This window comes from Xylona heveae, assembly GCF_001619985.1.
Source record: "Xylona heveae TC161 unplaced genomic scaffold L228scaffold_1, whole genome shotgun sequence".
Taxonomy (NCBI): domain Eukaryota; kingdom Fungi; phylum Ascomycota; class Xylonomycetes; order Xylonales; family Xylonaceae; genus Xylona; species Xylona heveae.
The window spans coordinates 2,138,916-2,161,735 of record NW_017264193.1 but is presented as its reverse complement, the minus strand read 5'-3'; the positions used below and the strand labels follow the sequence as shown (position 1 = coordinate 2,161,735).

Genomic DNA, 22,820 nt, shown 5'->3' with positions numbered 1-22,820 from the left:
TCCGGGATCTCTCGTCCTCGGGGCGCCCGGTGGGAAGATTTGGTTTCTGCATTTTACTCCAGTTGAAGGTTATCCTCCAATTACGCCGCCTCCTTGTGTCTTCTCACCTTCCTGGGTGAAGTGGGATCACGAAGAACACGACGCTGATGGATATGGGTTACGACAAGTAGCCGAGTGGATGATATTTTCCCCCCTTTTTCCCTTTTTGAGCTTCTTTGGCTGGTTGTATCAGCCACGCAGAAGCCAGTTAATGTACAGGTGCATTGTCCGATTATATATGTTATCTCATAGTGTTAGGCATTTATATATCTCTTTTCCTGCTTGAGTTGCAGTATGTGCATGCCTGTGGATGATATTGTCAGACATTAATCTCCTTGCGGTAGAAGGTGACCACGCCAGAGATATGACGTCATTGGAGTGTTTTGTTTTATTGAGTCAAGTACGATCATCCTTTATACTGCAGCACAGTTGTATAAGGTCTTGATCAAGCCAAATGTAGTGCAGGTGCTTTCACGTCAAAATATAGAGCAAAATGATAAAAAAAAATTTAAAGCAGAAAAAAGAATAAAAGACGAAAAGAAAAACTTAAAATATTTGCTCTCTGAGAGATGACGGAGTATTAAATTATTTACATCTTATCTTACTACGAGTTATTAGGGTAGAGATGTATTCAATGGAGTGATGTCTGCATCGTTAGGATGGTACGGCATATCCAGTAGTGCTTCATCAGCCGCAAAGGGGACTCGTGCAAATTCTAAAAATACACTTTTTCTCATCGCGTGTAACATCAAGAAAAGATGGCCCGATAGTCTGTCATCCGTCATCTGTCATTCGTTGATTGCGAGTTCAGCGCTCTATTATATACGGTCAGTTAACTCCAATTCCAAAAAGCGGTTTCGAGAAGGAGTATTCTGTAACGTGGTGTAGGACTGAAAATGCTGTGCCCCATATTTCTGGTCTTATCAACACAGTTCTGGGTCTGGAGAGGTGCGGGCTCTCGACCCACACGAAACGCCTAGATTTTCGGGGGACGACCCTATCTTTTTCTCCCATGTGGAGAATTGATACCCTCTGGGTCATGAGCCAACCAGCACTGTAACAATTCATTGCGCAAGGCCAAGCGAGGAACGGATTAGGAAAGTACCCCTCGTATACCTGGTACGTGGTGCAGATGCTGTACGCCCTTTTGCATCGATGCATGCATAATTTTTTTATTGATCGATGCTAAGGTGCAGATTATCTTCCACGCAGAAGAGATAACACTCGTCCTGGAAACGCTTTGCTTTTTTTGCTTTTCCTTATTTTTTTTTTTAAATGAACGGATTTGATTCTCCGAAAGCGTCCTTGTCGTCATCTTCTGTTTCATTTATTATGACTGAGCCAAATTTATTCAGTCTCGGCCCGGATTGTCGGTCGCTTGGTGGACGTTCCTGGCTGGGGGTGGGCGGGCAAGACGGAATCTGGTTTTACTACGGTAACTACCTTACCTACCTTACCTAGCTAAGACGAGTCACGCGTCTTGTACCCGGATTCTATCGAAGTAAGAGAGAAGAGAGAGAGAAGGGTACGTCAGCCAATTGATCCAAGCCACCCAACGCATGGGCAGACCGACATACCTCCCCTACCACTTCTCCTCCATACGCTTGTAACTGTAGTTCCTCGTTCCAAATGTATCACTAGTACCCAGCTGAACTGCCCTGCTGCCTGCCCAGAAAAAATAGAGAACCACCAAACTGACCACAACCACTCCATCACGACAAATCACACCCTATTGTGTACAAGTCACGCTGCACGGAAGAACCACGGTCTCTGGTAACCCCATACGTGCACGTCTTTTTCGTTTTTCTCCAGCTCCATAGCGTCCTAGCCTCGTTCTACCCGTTGTCTGGCGTCTGTACCATACACCGCTACGCCCATCAAATGATCCCTCTGGTGCCCGTTCAACTGGGCATGGTCCTTGCGTGAGTCGACTATTGTCGCGGCGAGTCTCTGATGGGACATATTTGAAAACTTAACCAACCTTGGATCTCATATCCCTGCCCTCTGATGGTGTGTCCAGATCCATTTGTGCCTGGGCTCTGAGAAATGGTTGGAACGCAGGATGAAGCTGGATCCACCGCCGGCGTGCGGCGACGGCACTCGACGCAATATGACGATGACCCGACTACCCTCCGCGAGGTTCGTCCCACGACCGACGAAGTATCCAATTTGGACGCTCAAACTTCACCCCAGGCCGTGGTATCCTCGACCACGTCCGGTATCGAGAGTCGTCGCTCGTCCATGCCCGCAGGCACCGAACCTGCTCCGAGGGTCAGATTCTCCGAAGACACTCCTAGAGCTTTGCATAGAACGAGAGTGAGCGAAGGTTCGGCCATGCCAATGCGTGCTGCGGGCATCTCGAGCGCAAGCGGCGCTGGCATGCCCGGACGACCTCGAGCACCCAGCCTGTCGATTGACACTACATTGGCTTCATCTCGTCCCGGTGGAAACAATCAACAGATGCGCATGTCCCCCGTCGCGGTGACCTCTCCAACTTCTCCATTGACTGGTCCATCGCACGTGTCCCCGGTGGTGTCACCATCTTCACCACGGACCCGGACCCGAGGATATTCACTGCGAAGATCACTCTTTGCGAGAGGCATCAACAATCAGGTTGAGCGCGGTGGAAGCGTCGTGGAAATGACACCAGTGGGCCCGTCAGCTGGACCGTTGCCCGCCGTGAACCCCGCCGGAGTCGATCAGAGCCATAAACGCAAGTCGAGTGGCACCTCTATCAGCGTTTCTCCACTGCCCAACCTTGATGAAATCCCGCCAAAAATGTCCCCGCCAAATGGAGGAGCCAAGATTTCGGCGTTGCCTCATTACGAGTCATGGGTGAAACGTCGCGCAAGCCGTCTGGGCTTCATTCACAAAACCAAAGCGGCCTACGAAAAGGCACGAAAGACGATACTTCGAATTAACGAACTTCCTCCGAGCAAAGATGGGCGACATATTCCACTGGATCCGATGCGGAAGAAAGCTCTCACCGATGAGCGAACCGGCAGAGGTTACGTTGCGAATACTGTTCGTTCTTGCAGATACACCATTTACAGTTTCGTGCCACGGCAATTATTTGCCCAATTCTCCAAATTGGCTAATTTGTACGTTCTATCCGAACCTCTTAAGCATTAAGAATGCATAACCACTGACTAGTTTCCAGCTATTTCCTTTGCGTTTCCATCCTGCAGATGATACCCGGTAAGTTGCAAATAAGGCGCCACTAGAAGCGGACATGAATAACTGACTTTGACCATTTTATCAGGTCTCAGTACCACTGGAAGTGAGTCACTAAAACGTTGCCCTACGGCTGTTACGCGATAAGCTAAAGAATAAATCCAGCATATACCACCATTGTTCCCTTGCTCTTTTTCGTCAGCATTTCCATGGCCAAAGAAGGATTTGATGACCTTCGGCGATATCGTTTGGATAAGGCCGAGAATGATCGGGATGCTGCTGTCCTTCATGTCTATCGGCCTACTTTGACGGATCCTGAGCAAGGAGAAGCTGCATCGCCCACGGCTCCTGGTCCCAAGCACTGGGCGCCGACAAAATGGAAGGACATCCAGGTCGGAGACATTATCAAACTGGAGCGTGACGATGCTGTCCCTGCCGACATTGTTTTGCTCAACGCCGACGGCCCCAACTCGATGGCCTATGTAGAGACAATGGCTTTGGATGGCGAGACGAATCTCAAGAGCAAGCAAGCAACTGCAGCTTTGGCGAAACGATGCAAGAGTGTGGATGAACTCGCAGCTTGCACCGCCCAGTTTGTTGTCGAGGACCCTAATTTGGACCTCTACAACTTTGAAGGAAGGGTGACGATCGATGGAGAGACGCATCCGCTCACGAACAGCGAGATCGTCTATCGAGGGAGCATTTTGCGCAATACGCCCGAAGCCGTTGGAATAGTCATCTACACGGGAGAGGAGTGCAAGATTCGCATGAATGCAACCAAGAATCCTCGCATCAAGGCGCCGGCTCTACAGGCCAGAGTCAATCGCATTGTCATCATCATTGTCATCTTCGTCATTGTATTGGCCATTTTCAACACTGTTGCCTATCAGATCTGGTCAAATAATGTTGAAGATAAGTCATGGTATTTGACTAACGCAGACGTGTCCTTTTTCCCCATTCTCACGTCCTTTATCATCATGTTCAACACCATGATTCCATTGTCTCTTTATGTCAGTTTGGAAATTGTTAAATTGGCCCAGATGTTTCTGATGAATGACGTTGACATGTATGACGACGTTTCAAATACACCAATGGAAGCCAGGACATCTACGATCAATGAAGAACTGGGACAAGTCAGGTAAGTTTCCATCATCGTTACCCAACTCGCTGGAGGTCAAGTTCTGACTTGTTTAGCTATTTATTTTCGGACAAAACCGGCACTTTGACAGAGAACACCATGCGGTTCAGAAAAATGAGCGTCGCTGGCACTGCATGGTTGCATGAAACCGACATTCAGCGCGAAGCGGTCGCCCAGGCAGAGCGTCAGAAGCAGCAATTGCAGCGAAGACGAAGCAAAGGCAAAAAGGCGGCCAAGCGGCGCAGTATTGTCTCATTATCCAGCGCAGCGCCTCGTCCATCTAATCTCTCGTCGTCCAAACCAGCTTTGGCGCGTCAAACCGAGTATGATGGCGAGGAACCCCCTAGTGCGACGTGGAAATCAACCGCAAGACCCTCGAAACACCAGCCTGAGCTCTCAACCACACAGCTTCTTCGGTACTTGCAGTATAAGCCGCATACCGTCTTCGCCCGAAAAGCTCGGTTCTTTCTTTTATCCATTGCTCTCTGTCATACTTGCGTGCCGGAGACTGACGAGGACGGCAACATTGACTTTCAGGCAGCTTCTCCTGACGAGCTGGCTCTGGTTCGGGCCGCCCAGGAGATGGGCTTTTTGGTCATAGACAGACAAGTGGGCACTATCACGCTCAAATCTTTCCCCCGGGGGCGAGAAGATGAGCCCAACTTGGAGGTGTACGAGATCCTCGATGTGATTGAGTTTTCCAGTAAGAGAAAGAGAATGTCCATTATCGTTCGCTTCCCGAACCACAGAATTTGCCTTTTCTGCAAAGGCGCCGACTCCATCGTCATGGGTCTACTGCGACAGTCAAGCTTGGCTACCGAGAAAGCCGTAGAGATTGAGCGCAGGGCGAGCATCCGGAAGAGTATCGAAGCTGAGCAGGCCATCCGGCGCAACAGCGAGCAAATTAGCCGCAGCAACAGCGTCAGCAGGCCAAGCATCACTCTCGGGCGGACCAGTCTCAGTGGCATCGGAAGACCAAGCATGACTGGAAATAGACTACAGCCTATTCGAGATGAGATTGACACCTGGCTCCGATCACGAGAACAAGACGTTGATATCTCATCAGTCGAGGATGACAGTGCCTTTTATTCTCCACGACCTTCGGCTCAGTACGGAGGACGTCGGTCCATGGCAATCTCCGAACCCAGAAGCTCTTTTCAAGGGGAGTTTGACGAGGAACTTGTCGAGGAAGCGCTCGTTGTTGATGACCATGCTGTTTTCGAACGCTGCTTCCAGCACATTAACGATTTTGCAACCGAAGGACTGAGGACCTTGATGTACGGCTATCGTTATATCGATGAACAGGAATACAAGGTGTGGAAGAAGGGCTACTTGGAAGCAACAACAAGCCTGGTAGATAGGCAAGAGATGATTGAGAGGGCTGCAAATATCATCGAGAACCGACTTGAGCTTGCCGGTGCGACCGCGATTGAGGATAAGTTGCAGAAGGGTGTTCCCGAAGCAATCGACAAGCTGCGGAGGGCGGGGATCAAGATGTGGATGTTGACTGGTGATAAACGGGAGACTGCCATCAACATTGGTCATTCCTGCCGGTTAATCAAGGATTACTCCTCGGTCACAGTGCTTGACCACGAGGATGGGCACATCCAGCAGCACATTGCCAGCGCAATCATTGAGGTCAACAAAGGTAGCGTTGCGCACTCTGTCGTCGTTGTTGATGGACAAACCCTTACGATTATTGGTCTCGACGAGACGACACAGTCGCTCTTCTATGATTTGGCCATGGCCGTGGATAGTGTCATATGCTGTCGAGCCAGTCCTAGTCAGAAGGCTTCTTTGGTGAGTGCCATTCGCACCAAGGTCAAGGGCTCCATTACATTGGCGATTGGTGATGGCGCCAATGATATCGCTATGATTCAAGAGGCACACGTTGGAATTGGTATCACTGGAAAAGAAGGGCTTCAAGCAGCCAGAACTTCTGATTATTCGATTGCCCAATTCAGGTTCCTCCTGAAACTACTGTTGGTTCATGGGCGCTGGAACTATATCAGAACATGCAAATATACTCTCGGCACGTTCTGGAAGGAAATGGTGAGTATCATGATTTTATGTATTACGACAATAATTCTGATATTAATATTTGCACAGCTCTTCTACCTCACCCAAGCTTTGTATCAGCGGTGGGCTGGGTACACAGGTACCAGTCTCTACGAATCATGGAGTCTGAGCATGTTTAACACAGTATGTCACCCTTCTGCAAATATGATTATCGACATGAAACAAATTGTCGCTAATTGAAATTAGTTGTTTACTTCTCTGCCTGTCATTTTCCTTGGTATTTTTGAAAAGGACCTCGCGGCGTCTACGCTTCTTGCTGTGCCAGAGCTGTACAATAAAGGACAGCAGAGTAAAGGATTCAATCTCAGGGTATACTTGGGATGGATGTTTATGGCTTCGTCGGAAGCCATGGTCATTTATTTCTTGATGCTCGGATTATTCGGACAACCATGGTTCACCAAGGACAATGGTCTGTTTGCCATGGGCGACTTGACTTTTACTGCATGTATCATCATTATCGCCTCTAAGATGCAGTATGTTACCTTTCGACCTTTTCAGTTATCCAAGTCGCGATAGCTAATGATCTACTATAGGCTGCTTGAGGTTTACAATCGATCAGTCATGGTTATCGTCAGCCTGCTGCTGTCCATTGGTGGTTGGTTCTTATGGAACATTATCCTCACCGAAACGTACTCGAAAAACAATATTTACAACGTCAAGGATGGAATTCTTAAGCGATTTGGGCGCGATGGACTGTGGTGGCTCACCCTTCTTCTTATTGTGGTATCGTGTTTCGCATTGGAGATTGCTGTCACCGCACTTCGCTCAGCCTATTTTCCCACGGACGTAAGTATTAACCTTTGCCATTGTCATGCCGAAAAATCTCTTGCCAACTTCAGCGCGTGATGCTAACCTGTACCTACAGGTCGACGTCTTCCAAGAGTGTGAAAAGGATCCTGCCATCCGGCGACGGTTTGAAGAAGCTGCAGCGCTTGAGCTCCAGCAAAGCCTGGAATCTCAGCGCAAGGCCTTCAGCGTCGAATTGGATCAGGAAGCTCAACGCGAAGGCGAGATCCAGGAACTCCTTGATCGCCCTCGCGTCATGGAAGAGGGCAGAGCCTCAGCATCGGCGACACCACCACCCGATGCTCGAATGTCAGTCGACGTTGCCGCCACTGCGTATCAAAGCCCAGAGGCCATTGGTGCCACCGCAGTCAATGGCTCCTCGGCGGCTAGACGCTCAATGGACACAAATGAACTCCTTTTGCGACGATTTGGACCTGCCAAAAACGATTAAACGACTTTTTTTTCTTTCTCTGTCCGTCGTACCTTGTTCGATTTCTTCGCCTACAGCTTTGATTGAGGTAGACTCAAAAACGTCTTATCTCCTTTTTATTTATTTATTTGTATATATTTGTGTACGGGATGTCCATATGCAGAGATACCACGGGACATAGCTTGCCAGTTTGCAGGTTTTTGCGGGTTTTCCTTTCCTTATTTCTCTTTTCCCTCTTTCATTGATTTCTAATTTCTTTTTTCTCTTTCATTATTTATCTCTCCCAGCTTAGCAGTTACACCTTTGGCACGCTAGACGTTTACAGACCCATGAGCGGCTGTGCAAGGATAAAAAAAGTTATTTCTAGCATGATCAGCATCAGGGAAAGCAGAAAAGGGAGGAGCGTATTGCATAGCTCAATAGAAGATGTATCAGTTGTAGCTATTATAGAAAGATTCGATTGCAATCAAAGAGCTACTACGTAGATGGATTTTTCCAGATTAAGCAGTTAACAAGTGACAGTTAACTTATGATCGGCCTGTGATAGTTATCCAGGCTTGCTCGAGGATCATTGATTCATGCCCCGATCAGGGCAGAATCCATACTTTCAATGCCCTAACTTACCCCCTGCTCAACAACATGTGGTAGGTATCCGTATTATTGTGTCTATGCTGATATTCCTTAGCCTGTCTACCTTTGTATGCTGATATTCCTTAGCTTTAGCCCCGTCATGCGATTTCGGGTCCCACGGCAGCGGGACGGTTGGACCCTAGGACAGAACGGGGGCAACACACACACACGGCACGGCAGGTCTCGCGCCAGCCAATCAGGGAAATGCATATCCCGTGTCAAGTGTGCAAGTCCTAAACAGTATCATCGTATACTCCGTAAGTTAGTCCGTAAGTTACGGTCTACCATTCTACCATTCTACCATTACTGTAACCTAAGGTACTGTATAGACTGGGCTCTACACGGTGCTTCTTGTGCTGATCAAAGTGTATACAGTACAGAGTACTCCGTAACTTGGGCAGAACGATAGTACCTACCTAACTTATACTGATTGTAATCGTACGTTACGGATATGCAGTGTAGCACAACGAATGTCAGTGTCAGGGCGGTACGCATAGAGGATAGGAGACTCCCCAACGACTTTTGACTGTCCTCCTTCCCCTAAAACGAGCTCCGAAAAATAGGACTTGCTCCGTAGTTGCACACTCGCTCAATAAGGTAGCCATTGACGAGGCTTTCGGTGGGTGATGGGTGGGTGGGTGGTGCTCGGTGCAAGGGAAACGGCATGGCACACACGGGAGATGCATCGGTAACGGCACCTACTGTGCAGGTTGGGTACATACTTGGCAGTTTGGGGACACTGTAGCCCCTGCAGCACCTCTACAGTGCACCAAGAAGACTTTCGGACAGCCTGACAGGTGAAGCCCGCCCCTACTACGGAGGCGACCTACCTAGGTAGGTACATATTGAGCATCAAACGGCATTCAACGCGTGTGTCGCGAAATGCTCGCGATAGCATCCCTCTACCGCCCTGACAACGTGATGTATCTTGGGGGCGATCACTCGGAACGGGCAAGGTAGGTTCTGAAAAGACAAGTGTCTTTTTTCTTCTCCTTTTCGCGGTATTTAGCCCCGACGAACACGGCATCTTCTTCCAGATAGAGCACGAAAAAAAAAAAAAAAAACCCAATTCTTTTCTACGGAGTACGGAATACTTATCAGAGAAAACCGAGGAGTTGGTGGGTTACTAGCCTGGTGGGCATCAACGCATTCGATAAAAAAGGAGTAACGTTGCGATGCAAGTGGAGTCGAGGAAAGCCAAGATGGGAAAAGCTTCGTCGTTCGATTATGCTCTCACATGACTTGATCCCAAAAGGTTACAGACTGCCAGACAACGACCTTTTTTTTCCCGGTACCTTTACCCTAAGGGGATGAAGAGCGTTGATGACGGTCAGGGGGAAGGTTTTTCTCCCTTCTCGGGCCGGGCCCCGGGCCAATTAGGGCACGCTGAACAAGTATCACCGACAAAGCCGAGTTGAGCAAAACGACGACCGAGGGACCATGGTACGGCGAGGAAAAGGAAAAGGGAAAGAACATGGAAAAGTTTTTTTTTATCACAAGTCTCGGCATATCTACAAAAACTATATATTATTTGGATTTATTTTCTAACGGTATTATTTTCTTGTGGAGATGAATGTTTTGTATATCTTGTCTTTGGTGTTGTTGTTACTTCCCGACGCGTTGGACATGATGAAGTGACTGGTATTGGGCGACGGGGGGACCTTTTTGTTCGTGTTGAAAATCCCTGATCCCTGTCGGTCCGTTGTGCGTGCGATGGTTTCCCCCCTAAGTCCCTGACGCTAATCCTGTTCCTGTTGACTTTTTGCCCTGTTCCGTTGCTTCTAAGCGAGGCCGCTTTACCCGATTCTGCTTGCTTACCCACAACACCCATCGAGCGCAAAGCAAAACAGCAACATCTCTTAGACACGATCCACCGCTTAAACTTACACGCACACCCAACGACCTACGCAAATGGGTACACGATGACGCTTTAGTTCGCTGACCAGAAAAGGACCGAGCACATTCATCGTGCTTCCCTTTTCCATGGGCGAGACATGGTCAAGCCCCTCGTTCTCTCCGCGTGTCGGCTTTTTGACCGATGTGATCTGCTCAGGTAGCCTCCTTTGGGCCTTCACCCACCATTTGTGCGATTCCTGATTTGGTTCCATGGTAGGACTTACCATACGCGCAACGTTTCTTTTTTCTATTTCTTTTCCTTTTTTTGCTCAAAGTCTCCAAGAGAGACGCCTTAATCCGTATCCCACTTGGAAGGAGTAAGAGAACACGCTCAATAGGGATAGGTGTCTCGCTTTACCATAAGCTGCACACCATACTACGCCATGACGCTTTCTCAAAAAGGATGTTGACACACCAGCCCCTGACGGGCACCCGAATGGATGCTTTGACACTGCACCCCCAAAAGCAAAAAAGCGCATAGTTACATGCATTATGATGGAACCGTTGGCCGGGATTTGTTGACGGGAGACTGGAGCGCGGCGTCAGGTCCACATGAGCTCGCGCCGCGCGAGACTTTCTCGACCCTCGCACAGGCTCGCTGAAGAAGGGGCAGAAAGAGAGAGAGAGAAAGCACTCGGAGGGGCGTGTTTGAGGGATGTGTTGCGTGAGTGATCCGGCATGTGCGGCGCGCTGGTGTGTCGTCTTACGCTACTGCCAAGCCTTTGTCCTTGCGCGAGTTCAACTTCAACCATTGACGGATAGGTTTGATCGTATCGTTGCGACCATCCCTCTTGCCGCCATTCTCCGCCTCGTCCCGCATCGCCAGACGGGACCTGCAGCACGCATCCCGTGCTGGCGGTCCACCTTGGTTGGTCGTGCCTCTCCCGACTAAACTCTCCTAAGCACGGTAGTGGCAGAAGGGCTCGAGGGGCCGAAGGGACGAAGGGACGCCATTTTTTGGACCGAGAGGGGGGAGAAACTCTCAAGTCAGTGATCCACACACACCCCCGATTGACCGACTGACTGGTCCGGTAGGGGGGAACTAAACGCTCTTCTGGTTACCAGCCAAAGAACCTGAGCGACGACAAACCCCCCCGTCGCAGCTCTTCCCCCGGGGGGTTTTCTGGGAAAAAAAGGTATTGGGGTCCATGCGGGAAGTATCCCTAGCATGGATTCATGTAAATCTAACATGTAATGTACTGATAAGAAGTACTTCTGGAATCAGCCACGGTACCTGATATGACCCCTATCGCTACCTCTGGTGAAGCGAAACCCCCCCCCCTTTCGCGCCCTCTTGTCTCTTCTCACGAATCGCCTGTGCTCACGAGTTGCTTCTCCGCCGCCCACCACCACCACCACCACCACGGTCTCCGCCGCCGTTCTTGCTCTCTCTTTCTCTCCTCTCCTTCTCTTACACACACTCTCTCTCCTTCAAGTCCTCATTACAGTCCTTTCAAGACTCAGCGTCGTCGAGCGTTGCTGTCGTCGTCGTTGTCCAAGTCGCTCTCTATCTACATTCGTTTCTTTATTTCTCACCCACACTCTCTTTCGCGTTCATCGCCTTTTACGGACTTGTCACTCTTTTCAAGTTCATATCATTCTTTTGGCCCTCTGTCCGGTCTACCGTATTAGCCAGTACTTTTACAATCTTTGATTCGATCTTTTTTCAGCGTCGAATAAGTTGTCGTGGACGATCTCGACACTTTACCTTGTTTACCTTCCTGCTCGGATTCAGTGAAGCTCACCTTTCGATTGACGTCCGTATATGTTACCTTATATCGACCGTTATTTTTTGCCGCCTATCTCTTTACTCTCCTGATCGTTCAGCGACCCGACAGTATAACTCTTTCTTTCGGATCAGATATTTATTTTATCGCACATATACTCTTTTACTTGTTTCCCCGTGGATCTGACGACCTGTTTTCCGCCTGAAGGGGGTTTCTATCTTGTCAGAGAAACCCTTCGTGGTGTCATCCATTGCTGGCCAACTCTCGTTTTGGTTCTCCTGCGATTCAGAAACGCTACGGAATCATCGGCGATCATGTCTACGACGACAGCTTCTACGCCCTCTCCGACGGCAACGGCCACGACTACCGCTACAACTAGCTCTTCGGGCTCTCGTCGCCCGCCGAGGAAGAGCACTCTCACGCAGCAGCAGAAGAATCAGAAGCGTCAGCGTGCAACCCAGGACCAGCTCCTTACTCTCGAACATGAATTCAACAAGAATCCTACTCCGACAGCTCTTGTCCGGGAGCGGATTGCCCAGGATATCAACATGACTGAGCGCTCCGTCCAAATTTGGTTCCAGAATCGGTAAGTCGAGAGCAGGAACCTTTTTTCTCGCATTGAGAGTCCACAGTCCCTCTGACGTACTGTTTAGTCGCGCAAAAATAAAGATGATTGCCAAAAGGAGCATCGAAACTGGCGAGGACTGCGAACAGGTTCCGGAGTCAATGCGCCACTATCTCATGATGCAAGCCATTGAGCATGGCCTGCCTCTGGGCCGAAGTTTCCTTGGCCGCTCGACCGGTACCACGACCGCCTATGGCAATGGAATTGTCCTGCCAGAGGAGTCTAGTAATTCCGGCAAGACAGGTATTGACCTCCCTTCAGTACAACCACAATCGTGGTCAATGTGTGTTCTCTAAACTGACACGGACATTTGCAGTCATTCAGCATTTTGCTTGCCGTTCCCTCAGCATCGGCACCTGGCGCCGAGTTGGACAGCAATCCATGGACCTGGTTCTGTTCTACTCGCCTGACAAGGCCTGCGTCACGTACTATATTAATAGCGACTCGGCTGGATACAAGATTGAATATCCATTCTCGTACATTAAAAACATCAGCCTCGACTCTGGCGACGCCCTTGGCGATGGCCAAGGCGGAATTCCGCGACCAGCTGGTCTCGTCATCGAACTCAACCGCTCGCCGCAGTTTTACACGGACTCTTCTGGCTCCGGCGGGTTTATGCAGTGCGAAGACTTCACCGAGGATCACCAAGCCTCGCAGATGCTCGTGCATCACCTCGGTGGACACCCCAAGGTCCTCAGTGGTCAGCTTGCAAAGCTGGTGTCGCTGGAGTCCTTCCAAAACCGACACGCTGCGGCTGCTTTCGACATGAGCTTCATCCCGCCCGCCGCTCCAGTCTCTCCCATTGAGCATCGGCCCGCGTCGCAGCCCAATGGTCTATCCCGCCCACACATGGCATTCCTTCAGGAGAGTCCGTTTGGTCCTGGTCTCACGCCCGGTCGTGGTCACAAGCGTACCCGCAGCCGGTCTGTTCCTGTTGCAATCGATTTCTCCGCCCTTCAACAACCCATGCCTCCGTTCATGTTTCAGTCTGAGCGTCCTGCTCCTCCGCCGATGCCGACTCCGGACATCTTTTCTCCCACGCCGCAACATTTCAGCAGCCTGAATGGAGTCGGCCCGGATCTCCGAATCGACACTTCGACTGGTTTCAACATGGACTTTCGCCAATACCCGCTGTCGGCGACTGCCACTTCTCCGTCCGAATACGCAAGCCCGTCGTTTTTCGCGCCTGGAAGTCAGGCCGAGCCGATGCCGCTGGCTAGCTTCAACACGCCGTACAATATGCCCTTCCTTTCTCCCATGACAGACCCTACATGCATGGGTGGCCCGTCCATTTCGCCGTTGTCCGCCATGAGCCACGGCGATCCTGTCATTGCCGATCAATCGCCCCCGTTATCTGCCATGCACGGCGCAAATCCGACAGACATCTTCGCCATGTCGCAAGATCCTTCTGGCTTGGACGACGACGGGGTCTCACTAAGCGATTTATACTCGAAACAGTCGCTGGGACTACCCGTTCAATCTCCAGGTCTTGACGGTTCCGACGATTTCGACATGCACAATCTAGTGTCGTTCGGGACGATTGACCCCTCGCATCTGTCGCCTGATAATACTGCGCTATAGCCAGTACCCTATGGTGATCCATGCCATTTTTGGTTCAAACGGGATGCGAATTTCATGACCGTGCCTCCGTGAGCGCCACTTGATCCAAACCCGGGAAGTCTCCTGCGGAGACATCTCAACTGTATTACTTTCTTTGATGGAAAAAGAGAAAAAAGATCTGTTGATTCAGCGCATCTATCTCTTTTTATCCAATGTATTTCTTTGGGGGGAAAAGAAAAATTTTAGGGCAACGGTGGGCGTTTCTAGGCGGGTATATATAACTTGACAAATTCTGCGGGACGGGGCAACCACAAACGAGCAGGCTGCTTATTCTTTGTTTTTAATGTCCTTTTTATTTTGATTTACTTCTTTTCCCCTCTGAGTTTACCTTGCTGGGAGGAAAATTTTTCTATTCTGATGCACACCAACTTTTGACGACTCCATGTGGAGTATCATCCCAATTTTTTTTTTATTCTTTTTCTTTTTACCATTCTTAATTATTTGAGAGAGGGAAGAGAAAACTCTGGCGAGTCACTTGTCTTGATATTTTGATATTAAACCCTTTTTTCTCTCCGGTTTATTTTTCTTCCCTATAGTTTGTCCTTTTTATTATCAGGGCCTGTCCGGTACGGCGATGAGATTTTTTTTTATTTTTGGTATATCACTAGGTTATTCTTTATTCTTATTCTTTATTCTTTTTTTATCGTTGTATCGAAAGGGGCTCATTGGAGCCCTCCTTGTCTGAATTATCTCAAATAGTTCCAATTTTTTTAAACCTCTGCCTACATTTTTGATACGGTAATTGTCGTCGATGCTCAATGTGCAAATGTTCGTATGATAATTAATTTCCTCACTACGGGGGGTGTGTGTGAGTGTGAAGAGTGAGGGAAGAGCGAGGGAAGAGGGGGGAAGGTACACTGTAGGAGTATGTGTCGTATGGCATCGTGATGTTTTCTCTCTCTCTCACTCTATATATATGTATTTTGATCTGGGTTGATGCTATATAAGTTAGGTATAGAATAGTATAGTACAGTGTGCACCTGAATAAGAGAATTGTCTTGTCTTGTCTTGGCTCGGCTTGATTGGAGGAAACTTTGATGCCCATTGATAGATGTGCTCTTGTTCTCTTGTGCTTTTGTGCTCCTTGCTTTGACGATCTATAGGAGCCGGTTCTAGAGGAATAGGAATTGCACTGCAATGTTGCAATACGTACGACGAGAACAGGTGGAGAATTCGAGAAATGGGGATCCTGCACTGATCTTTCCGTGTTTCCTTGGCGCGGCGCGGTATGAAGAGTTGAAAGTCTATCTCTGAGCTGTCTGTGTTGGGTCGCCTCGTGGAGTTGGGTCTGGATTCTTTTCATGGTACCATGCTGTTTCATATATTGCTTTCACGCCAAAGGATGAGGGATCCAATAGAGACAGTCAAGACACCAGCAGATTACCGAGTTTGTAAGGAGTAGCAGGGCCGGTGGGATGATCTGATGGTCTGATGTGAATCTCGGCAGCTCGTCGCTCAATTGGCTAGAGCAGCTCCATCTCGAATCTCGACACTTCCAGAAGGTTTATGCTGAGATTGAAGAATAAGGAATTGGATATAAGGAATTGAATGAAGAGGAATTGGAAAAGTTGGCTCCACGACTAGGCGCGCTATTCAAACGGACTCTGCGGCGTAGGCGGCGCGTAGCCTCTCCGAGTGAGGTATCCGTGGAGCTTCTTTTCGAATTTTGAAAACTGCGTCAGACGCGATGTTAGCACGTCTGAACTTCCAGGATCCCGCTATTTGCTCCTCCTCCGGACGATACGTACCACGCTCTTCTTATCCTCCGGGACAACGCCATCTTTGATCCACACGCCCCATGCGCCCATATCATTCGCCATCATGACATCTGTAAGCAATCGGTCCCCGACAATCGCAATCTGCGATGGATGCGTCACGCCTGTTTCGGCGCTGTGTTGTTGGAAATAGGACATGATTTGTGCGCCGCAGCCGGGTTTTTTGGTCGAGTGCCGTAATACAGGCACGTCTGTAGCTGCTTCGAGAATACTGGCTTCTCGCCCAGACGGATCTTCTGTCGTGGTGCCTGCGGAATTGCTTACAATGAGGAGCTTGCGGCCGGGATAAGTTTCCCGGAGGAGGCGGAAGGTGGACTATGTATGCACGATGTGTTAATTCAAGGATATTGAAGAATATGAGTGTATGCGAGCAAAATGTGTTTCAAGTATTCATATTTCAGGAGGATAAAAGGGGTAGACTACCTCGTAGTCTTTGTATATCTCATTGTGGTGTGGAATCGCAAAGCAATCGTCCTTGTCCAGGACGACTGCACGAATATCTGGCTCCTTTGCCTTTTCGTTGCGAATAAAAGCGCGAGAGAGCGGAATGGGTAGCTGGCTGAAATTCGACACGGTGCTGTGCGGCAGACATAGTGACGGATTAAAGAATAATTTGAATACGGAGAGAGTCGCGGAGAGGTTTAACATGTCGCGAATTTATGCCTCGAGGCTAGTTGTAGGTGCTAGAGGTGCGCTTTGTGGCTTATTGGAGAAGAATTGTTGATTTGTTTATCGAATGGCTCACTCGCTCGGAGGTCCGAATTCTTGCCCGCAAGCTACACAGGTTGCAAGTGCTGGTGACATTGATTGTTACCCGGCGCAGCCTTGCGCGCACTTCCAATCTGCTCGCTTGGGCCATCTAGCTCGCTGTGACTTGGAGATCAAGAGTCCAAAGGCCCAATAAATTAAAAAGCCAAAACGCCATCTATTATTGCCGTCAGGATTCGGCGAGTTAGCAGATATATTTCCACACTTATCGGCATCTTGGACACTGGTTACGACCCCTACTGCCCGTCATGACGAGCAACATTGGTATCCCGATCAAACTCCTCAGCGAGGCTCAAGTGAGGAATACCCCAGCATTTGTCCGCCACGGCGTCATTGCTTGCGCCTGGACTTGTTTGGCTGTCTTCATCTGGGAACAAGATGCTAATAAATGTACTACAGGGCCACGTTGTCACCCTTGAGATTACTTCCGGCCAGGTGTACCGAGGAAAGCTGCTCGAAGGTTAGTCGGTTCCGCGCGCCAGCTGCAAATATACCTTTTTCGTCGATCGCGCCGTCATTCTATATAATTCTCCACGTCATATAAGAACGAGATAGAGATAAGAAGGATGAATGAGCTGACTTGCGCGTGTACAGCCGAGGACAATATGAACGTTCAGCTCAAGGACATTACTGTCACCGCTCGCGACGGCCGTGTATCGCATCTCGACCAGGTTTATATTCGGGGGTCATATGTCAGATTCTTCATCGTTCCGGACATGCTGAGGTATGTGTAATTCATTCTAGGAGGGGAAACCCATTCGGTTTCACGACATCAGTGATAGCAGAGCTAACTAACGGCGCAGAAACGCACCAATGTTCAGAGCAAGAGGCCTCAAGGGCAAGGGTGTGGGTATGGCCAGAGGAAGAGCCACAGTCAACCGTGCGCGTGGCCAGAAACCGGGACGGTAAAGCTTTATATCTCATGTATTATTACTTTTCTTTTTTTTCTCTTATGTTTCGTTCTATGGTATGTTATTAAAAGCAATGAAATGGGTATGGGATTGATATCTGAGCCGTCTATTCTTGCATTTGTGTTGACACACAACATGACTGCACAAGAAGCCATTTAATTGGAGAAGTGCTCTTGAATTTGAGAAATGTACTAGTTATAAATGAAGAAAAGTATATTTCATGTGCAAGTTATTGGATTCAACACCTTATAGCACAGCCACCAATAGCTCGAAAGCCCAATCACGTGACCGAAATCACTATGAATATTAGCCACACCACGAACTTGTAATATCAACAATCACATATTGCTGCATCTGTACAATTTTTCAGTATGGAAGTTTCAAATCCGCGTAGACTTTTAACGATTCAGCAGCCCAATGCGGATGCACTTGCGTTTTTGAAAGGTACATCAATATGCCGCTCCGCCATCTGCAGACCCCGGATCTCCGGTGCCGCCAAAACCCCTGAACCACTAAAGCCGTATCATTTTAAGTAAGATGAAGAGTTCGATGCTGACTTGCTGCAGAACTCACCGGAAGTACCCCAGAACAGTCAGGCGACTCGCTAGCTGGTCTCTCGCATAGTTGGAAGATCAACACGCAATATTACACGGCGACTATCCCGATATGGATTGACGAAATCATCTCAGCGGAAGAGTGGTCCCGCGAGTGGCTCAAGCCCGAGGCCAAGGAAGTTTTGGAAGTCCTTGGTGCGATTGTGTTGTGTTTCCGGACGCCTGTTTCTGTCAACGAGTTGGTAGGTCTTTTCCTTTTTCTCCTGGGTGGTACTTTTCTTCATCTTGTATATCAGTTTGTGTTTCCGTGTTGAAATATGAACCAAACCTTTGTCGATGTATTGTTTATTTGATGCCCTGGGTTTAGAAACTTATTGGATTTTTACTGTCCCCTGCATGGCGAAGAAAACCGCAAGTCAGTTGACATATCACCACGGTTTTCCTCTAATTGGTAAATGAACTGAAATTGACAAGGTGTGAATAGGGTGACGTGAAAGCTTCGATTAAAGCTATTGGTCAAGTCGTTGGCTCGGGCTCTGGCTACTCTTGGGACGGAATATGTCTGGCCGTGGAGATGCAACGGTCAATTGCCACGACGGATTCGGCGGTTCAGCTCCCTACTGCCGAGGAATGGGATGATTCTTGCCAGGATCACGGGTTTGAGTATGTTGATCTTAATGCAAAAGGGAGGAATGAATTTGGTGGTATGTTGAACCTTTTTTGTTACTTTTGTGTGTTGCCGGGCAATGGCTTACCATCGATAGAACCGGTTGGACTCCCCCGTGTGATCGAAGCGCTAGAAGCCAATGACTGGGCTGCTCCCCAGCTCGGGCTAGGAGATGAAGACGACGAGCATGAAGACCCAGAAGCCAATACCGGTTTTGATGCTGAAGCTACAGAGGTCGAAGGCGAAGTCTTTGGCCTCAAAAACGCTCTTCGGGAAGCTTTAGAAGACCATGATGGCCAGGCAGGGGATGATGAAGAAGGTCAAGTAGAGGACCTCGATGCTCTATTTGGACATGTACTTGCTATAAGGGGTATGTCTTGCCAAAATTACAGCTTAATGGTTCCCATGACGACAGAGGAATCGCTAATTCGAGACTTGTACTTAGATTCCACTGCTCACCTTCCGCCAGAAGAGCGGAAAAAGGCAGTCAGAGACATGCTGGGTGGTTTATGATCCAAGCGCGTTGAAATCCAACAGACTGGGACCAGTTTATTCACGGGAGAATGAGAGGTCTTCGATATGCAAATTATGCATTTCTCAAGAAGGGACAAGCACCATAGCATCATAGCTACTTCGAGCGTATTTGGATGCGGAACATCACCGCCGCACCGCCCCAACTCGAGAAACAAGAATTGTTTCTCTTCTTATAGGCACAATCTGCTCTTCTTTCTCGGTTACTCCTGCTGAAAGACTTGCGGGATACCACGTTGCTGGACCTGAACTCTATGGCCAAAAGCAGACGTCATTGCGGAATGCTCACGGCATCCTTTCTCAACAATGTTATTCTTGAGTGCACAATTATTATACCCTTAGAATACATTGCTCATTATTTCACACCTTTACAACTTACATTAATGCTTCTGCTGAAGAAAATGGCCAATGCGTTAAGGCAATGTACAGCAGTCACAGCATTGTCACGGAGCAGAAAAATAGTCAATCAAACCATCTGTATTTTGTGACTGCACATATATTTCTAACTAACAATATTTCCACAGTAAAGTCCCTTGCTCGTGGACTTGTTGATATACTGATGCTACATATCAACTTGGCCATTGATAGCTGTGTGGCTTATCGCGCGCGATCAAAATCCGCCCGGAGCTAAGATAAGCGTCCCCGCTAGAGCCAAAACTACGTCTCCGGGGCCGCATCTTATGCACCACTCATGGGCATCACTCAGCCGGTTTTCCAAATTCAAATTAAATTGGATTATAGGTATATCAGAGGAGTTACTAGCGCTTTGATCTGTGTCGGCAAGATGAGAGCCTGGCCGAACTTGATCGGCCTTTTCGTTGCGCGGCTATCGCACTCCTTCATCGTCAAGTAATGAGAGTGATTAAGACCGCTCCGCAAATAAAGCATCAAAGCATAGACATATCTTACCGCGAAGGCTTCGGAAAAGAAAATGACAGAGTCGGATTCAAATTTATTCATTCATCTCACCGTGAGCGGCGATTCTCCAAGTCCGGCGACATCATCTTCATCATACGCTCTGAATCACGATAATGCAGACGCTAATAAACCACCGCGTGGGAAATGGCAACTTCCAGAAATCAATGAGAAGGAGTGTCTTGACTTCTTGTCTCGCCTTATACAGATCAAGTCATATACCAAAACGGCCGGAGAACTCGAAGCCACGCAGTTCATGGCAGACGCTATGAAAGAGATTGGTCTCGAATCTGATGTATTTCCATTCGATTCTGGAACGCGGCAGAATGCTATCGGGAGATGGCATGGGACTGGCACCACTACCGACTCCTCTTCATCTGTTGATTCTACGAGTTCTTCACCAGACGCAGCGGAGACAGGCAAAGCCAAAACCCTGCTCTTCAATGGCCACCTTGACACTAACCCCGTGTCCGCCGGGTGGACCATTGATCCGTGGGCCGGGTACTATGATGACGAATTCATTTATGGCATTGGGGTGTCCAATATGAAATCCGGCTGCGCGGCATACTATTGTGCCGTCAAGGCGCTCAAAGACAGCGGGTGGACGCCCAGAGGGGACGTCGTGCTGACCTTTGTTGTGGGAGAACTACAGGGCGGGGTAGGCACCGTTGCCATTATCAATGACGGGCTGTTGGGGGAGAAAGTCCCCTCTCAGGCCTCTTCTTCTCCTTCCCCACTTCCTTCCAGTTCGGCGGCAATACAAGGCCCTCTTCCCGATTACTTCATCAACTGCGAGCCCTCCGACATTCGCGCCATCACCATGCACGCCGAGTCTCTCATCTTTGAACTCACTCTTGTCGGCATCACAAGACACATGTCTGCGCGAGAAGAAGCCGTTGACGCCATCCTCGCGGCATGCAAGCTGATTCCGCGACTCACAGCAATGAAGTTCAGCAACGCGCCATCTGAGGAACATCGCCGTATCAATCGCTGCCATATCGGTGTCGTGCATGGCGCGCTTGGACCAGACTTGGACGAGTGGCGGCCCCCGCAAGTAGCTGATTATGTCAAGATCCAAGGATCCGCGCGGTATGCGCCGGGCCAGACGCAGGAAGGAGTACTGAGGGATATAGAGTCTGAGATTATAAGATTTATTGACGAGCCCGACAATAAGCCTGATGAGGAAAAGAAGGACGCAGACGACTATGGAGACTACATCCAAAATGGGACGAAAAGGCCATTTCAGGGACTCAGATATACCCTCAAACCAGTAGATTACCCAACCATGCCAGCCTTCCAAGTCTCCCGCGACGCTACTATTGTCCAGTCTCTCAACAAGGCTTACTCGCAGGTCCGCGGCCCGGGCGAGACCCAGCCGACAGGAGCGTTGCCGCCGTCGTGCTTCTACGGGAGTGATGCAGGACACTTGTATAAGCGTCTCGGCATGCAAGGCATCGTGTGTGGGCCCGGAGGCAGGTATAATACTCGCCCAGATGAAAAGGTGGATATAGTAGACTATATTGATGCCGTCAAGATGTTTGTTAGAGTTATTGTTGATATTTGCGGGTAGCCGATCATTGTCCCTGGGAATGTATTGTCTCTAGATATTTTCGTCTGGTCGTATTGTCTACTCCAAATAATTTCATCTGGTAATTTTAGACTGTGAACCCCCTTCTTCACTGCCCGCCGCTGGATTGGATTAACCTGGCTTGTCGTCCTGATGGGTTACAGTGCTCTTTAATGCCTATATACATGTAAATTTCATATATGCATGTTTCCCTGCCCACTGGTTGGAATTCGCCTTGGATATAATACGAATAACTAGACATTATTGCCGTTCACTCCCAGTAGTATAAAGCATGAAACAATACATTTGATGTATCCTTCTTATCCTTCTTATCCATCTTGTCCTTCTTATCCTTCCTGTCCTTTGTTCCAATTTTCATTTTCACATGCCAATGCCATATCTCACTCATCCTTGTCACCATTCATGTACTCAGCTTGGGTGATGTACTTACTTTAAGTCAAACACACCGTAAACCCGTCAAGGGCGAAGTAGGTAAGGTACCTTAGGTAGCAATGTATTTTACCTACCTATATTTGTACCATTGCAGATCCACTATACAGCCATGCTGCATGCATTATATTGACATGTCACCATGTGCACCATGCATATACCACGGTCCACAGGCTTTCAACGTTCACCGTTCAACGTTCACCGTGGGAGCGAGGAGCGAGGAGCGAGGAGCGAGAGAGTAAATATAAGGTCTTGCCTAAGGCAGTTTGTTACTATGAGTCCTGGTTGGTTTAGAACGGATTTCAGTCTTTTGGGCCAGGGTACTGAAAATACACAAACACAGACAATACCTAAAACAGCGACTTGCATACGGTATATATCCAAAATTCCAAGATTCCAAGGGTCTGATCTTCGTTGCTGCCTTGCCACCATCCCGCGAATTGGGATGCTCGTACCCCGCACTCAGCCTTGCATATGCATATAGCCTATAAAAAAGAAAAAGAAAAAAGAAAAGAATATTATAATGATAATGATAGTA

General features: G+C 48.8%; 7 protein-coding genes across 7 annotated transcripts; 5 read left to right on the top strand and 2 right to left on the bottom strand.

The window, feature by feature from the left end:
- Positions 1–1,685: 1,685 nt before the first annotated feature.
- L228DRAFT_243050 (phospholipid P-type ATPase transporter) lies at positions 1,686–8,047 on the top strand. The gene is made up of 9 exons (XM_018331586.1): positions 1,686–3,140; positions 3,200–3,237; positions 3,302–3,319; positions 3,379–4,351; positions 4,408–6,403; positions 6,461–6,553; positions 6,617–6,903; positions 6,964–7,216; positions 7,296–8,047. Exons 1-9 carry the CDS (start codon positions 2,086–2,088, stop codon positions 7,665–7,667), a joined length of 5,085 nt encoding a protein of 1,694 aa, XP_018192131.1. The 5' UTR covers positions 1,686–2,085; the 3' UTR covers positions 7,668–8,047.
- Positions 8,048–9,701: 1,654 nt separating this feature from the next.
- On the bottom strand, positions 9,702–10,207 carry L228DRAFT_15135 (hypothetical protein). The gene has a single exon (XM_018329288.1). It carries the CDS (start codon positions 10,105–10,107, stop codon positions 9,814–9,816), a length of 294 nt encoding a protein of 97 aa, XP_018192130.1. The 5' UTR covers positions 10,108–10,207; the 3' UTR covers positions 9,702–9,813.
- A 2,006-nt stretch (positions 10,208–12,213) lies between these two features.
- On the top strand, positions 12,214–14,105 carry L228DRAFT_235625 (hypothetical protein; the record flags this gene model as incomplete). Its single annotated transcript, XM_018330745.1, has 3 exons — positions 12,214–12,485; positions 12,553–12,767; positions 12,841–14,105. The coding sequence occupies 3 exons, from the start codon at positions 12,214–12,216 to the stop codon at positions 14,103–14,105; spliced, it is 1,752 nt and encodes a 583-aa protein (XP_018192129.1).
- A 1,628-nt stretch (positions 14,106–15,733) lies between these two features.
- On the bottom strand, positions 15,734–16,567 carry L228DRAFT_235624 (HAD-superfamily phosphatase; the record flags this gene model as incomplete). The annotated part of the gene is made up of 3 exons (XM_018330744.1): positions 15,734–15,817; positions 15,893–16,234; positions 16,343–16,567. 3 exons carry the CDS (start codon positions 16,565–16,567, stop codon positions 15,734–15,736), a joined length of 651 nt encoding a protein of 216 aa, XP_018192128.1.
- Positions 16,568–16,774: 207 nt separating this feature from the next.
- L228DRAFT_243047 (Sm-like ribonucleo protein) lies at positions 16,775–17,751 on the top strand. Its single transcript, XM_018331585.1, has 4 exons — positions 16,775–16,983; positions 17,087–17,147; positions 17,282–17,411; positions 17,491–17,751. The coding sequence occupies exons 1-4, from the start codon at positions 16,936–16,938 to the stop codon at positions 17,594–17,596; spliced, it is 345 nt and encodes a 114-aa protein (XP_018192127.1). The 5' UTR covers positions 16,775–16,935; the 3' UTR covers positions 17,597–17,751.
- Positions 17,752–17,969: 218 nt separating this feature from the next.
- On the top strand, positions 17,970–19,655 carry L228DRAFT_279749 (hypothetical protein; the record flags this gene model as incomplete). The annotated part of the gene is made up of 5 exons (XM_018335717.1): positions 17,970–18,042; positions 18,165–18,394; positions 18,637–18,856; positions 18,917–19,189; positions 19,265–19,655. 5 exons carry the CDS (start codon positions 17,970–17,972, stop codon positions 19,330–19,332), a joined length of 864 nt encoding a protein of 287 aa, XP_018192126.1. The 3' UTR covers positions 19,333–19,655.
- A 626-nt stretch (positions 19,656–20,281) lies between these two features.
- L228DRAFT_226348 (Zn-dependent exopeptidase) lies at positions 20,282–22,113 on the top strand (the record flags this gene model as incomplete). The annotated part of the gene is made up of 3 exons (XM_018330417.1): positions 20,282–20,955; positions 21,013–21,382; positions 21,458–22,113. The coding sequence occupies 3 exons, from the start codon at positions 20,282–20,284 to the stop codon at positions 21,833–21,835; spliced, it is 1,422 nt and encodes a 473-aa protein (XP_018192125.1). The 3' UTR covers positions 21,836–22,113.
- Positions 22,114–22,820: the final 707 nt, after the last annotated feature.

Bases quoted from the DNA above. Each gene is read 5' to 3' on its own strand.
- L228DRAFT_243050 (XM_018331586.1), top strand. From the start codon at position 2,086: ATGGTTGGAACGCAGGATGAAGCTGGATCCACCGCCGGCGTGCGGCGA. The intron at 6,554-6,616 runs GTATGTCACCCT...AATTGAAATTAG, and splicing joins GTCTGAGCATGTTTAACACA to TTGTTTACTTCTCTGCCTGT. The intron at 6,904-6,963 runs GTATGTTACCTT...GATCTACTATAG, and splicing joins ATTATCGCCTCTAAGATGCA to GCTGCTTGAGGTTTACAATC.
- L228DRAFT_15135 (XM_018329288.1), bottom strand. From the start codon at position 10,107: ATGGGTGTTGTGGGTAAGCAAGCAGAATCGGGTAAAGCGGCCTCGCTT.
- L228DRAFT_243047 (XM_018331585.1), top strand. From the start codon at position 16,936: ATGACGAGCAACATTGGTATCCCGATCAAACTCCTCAGCGAGGCTCAA. The intron at 17,148-17,281 runs GTTAGTCGGTTC...GCGCGTGTACAG, and splicing joins CCGAGGAAAGCTGCTCGAAG to CCGAGGACAATATGAACGTT. The intron at 17,412-17,490 runs GTATGTGTAATT...CTAACGGCGCAG, and splicing joins ATCGTTCCGGACATGCTGAG to AAACGCACCAATGTTCAGAG.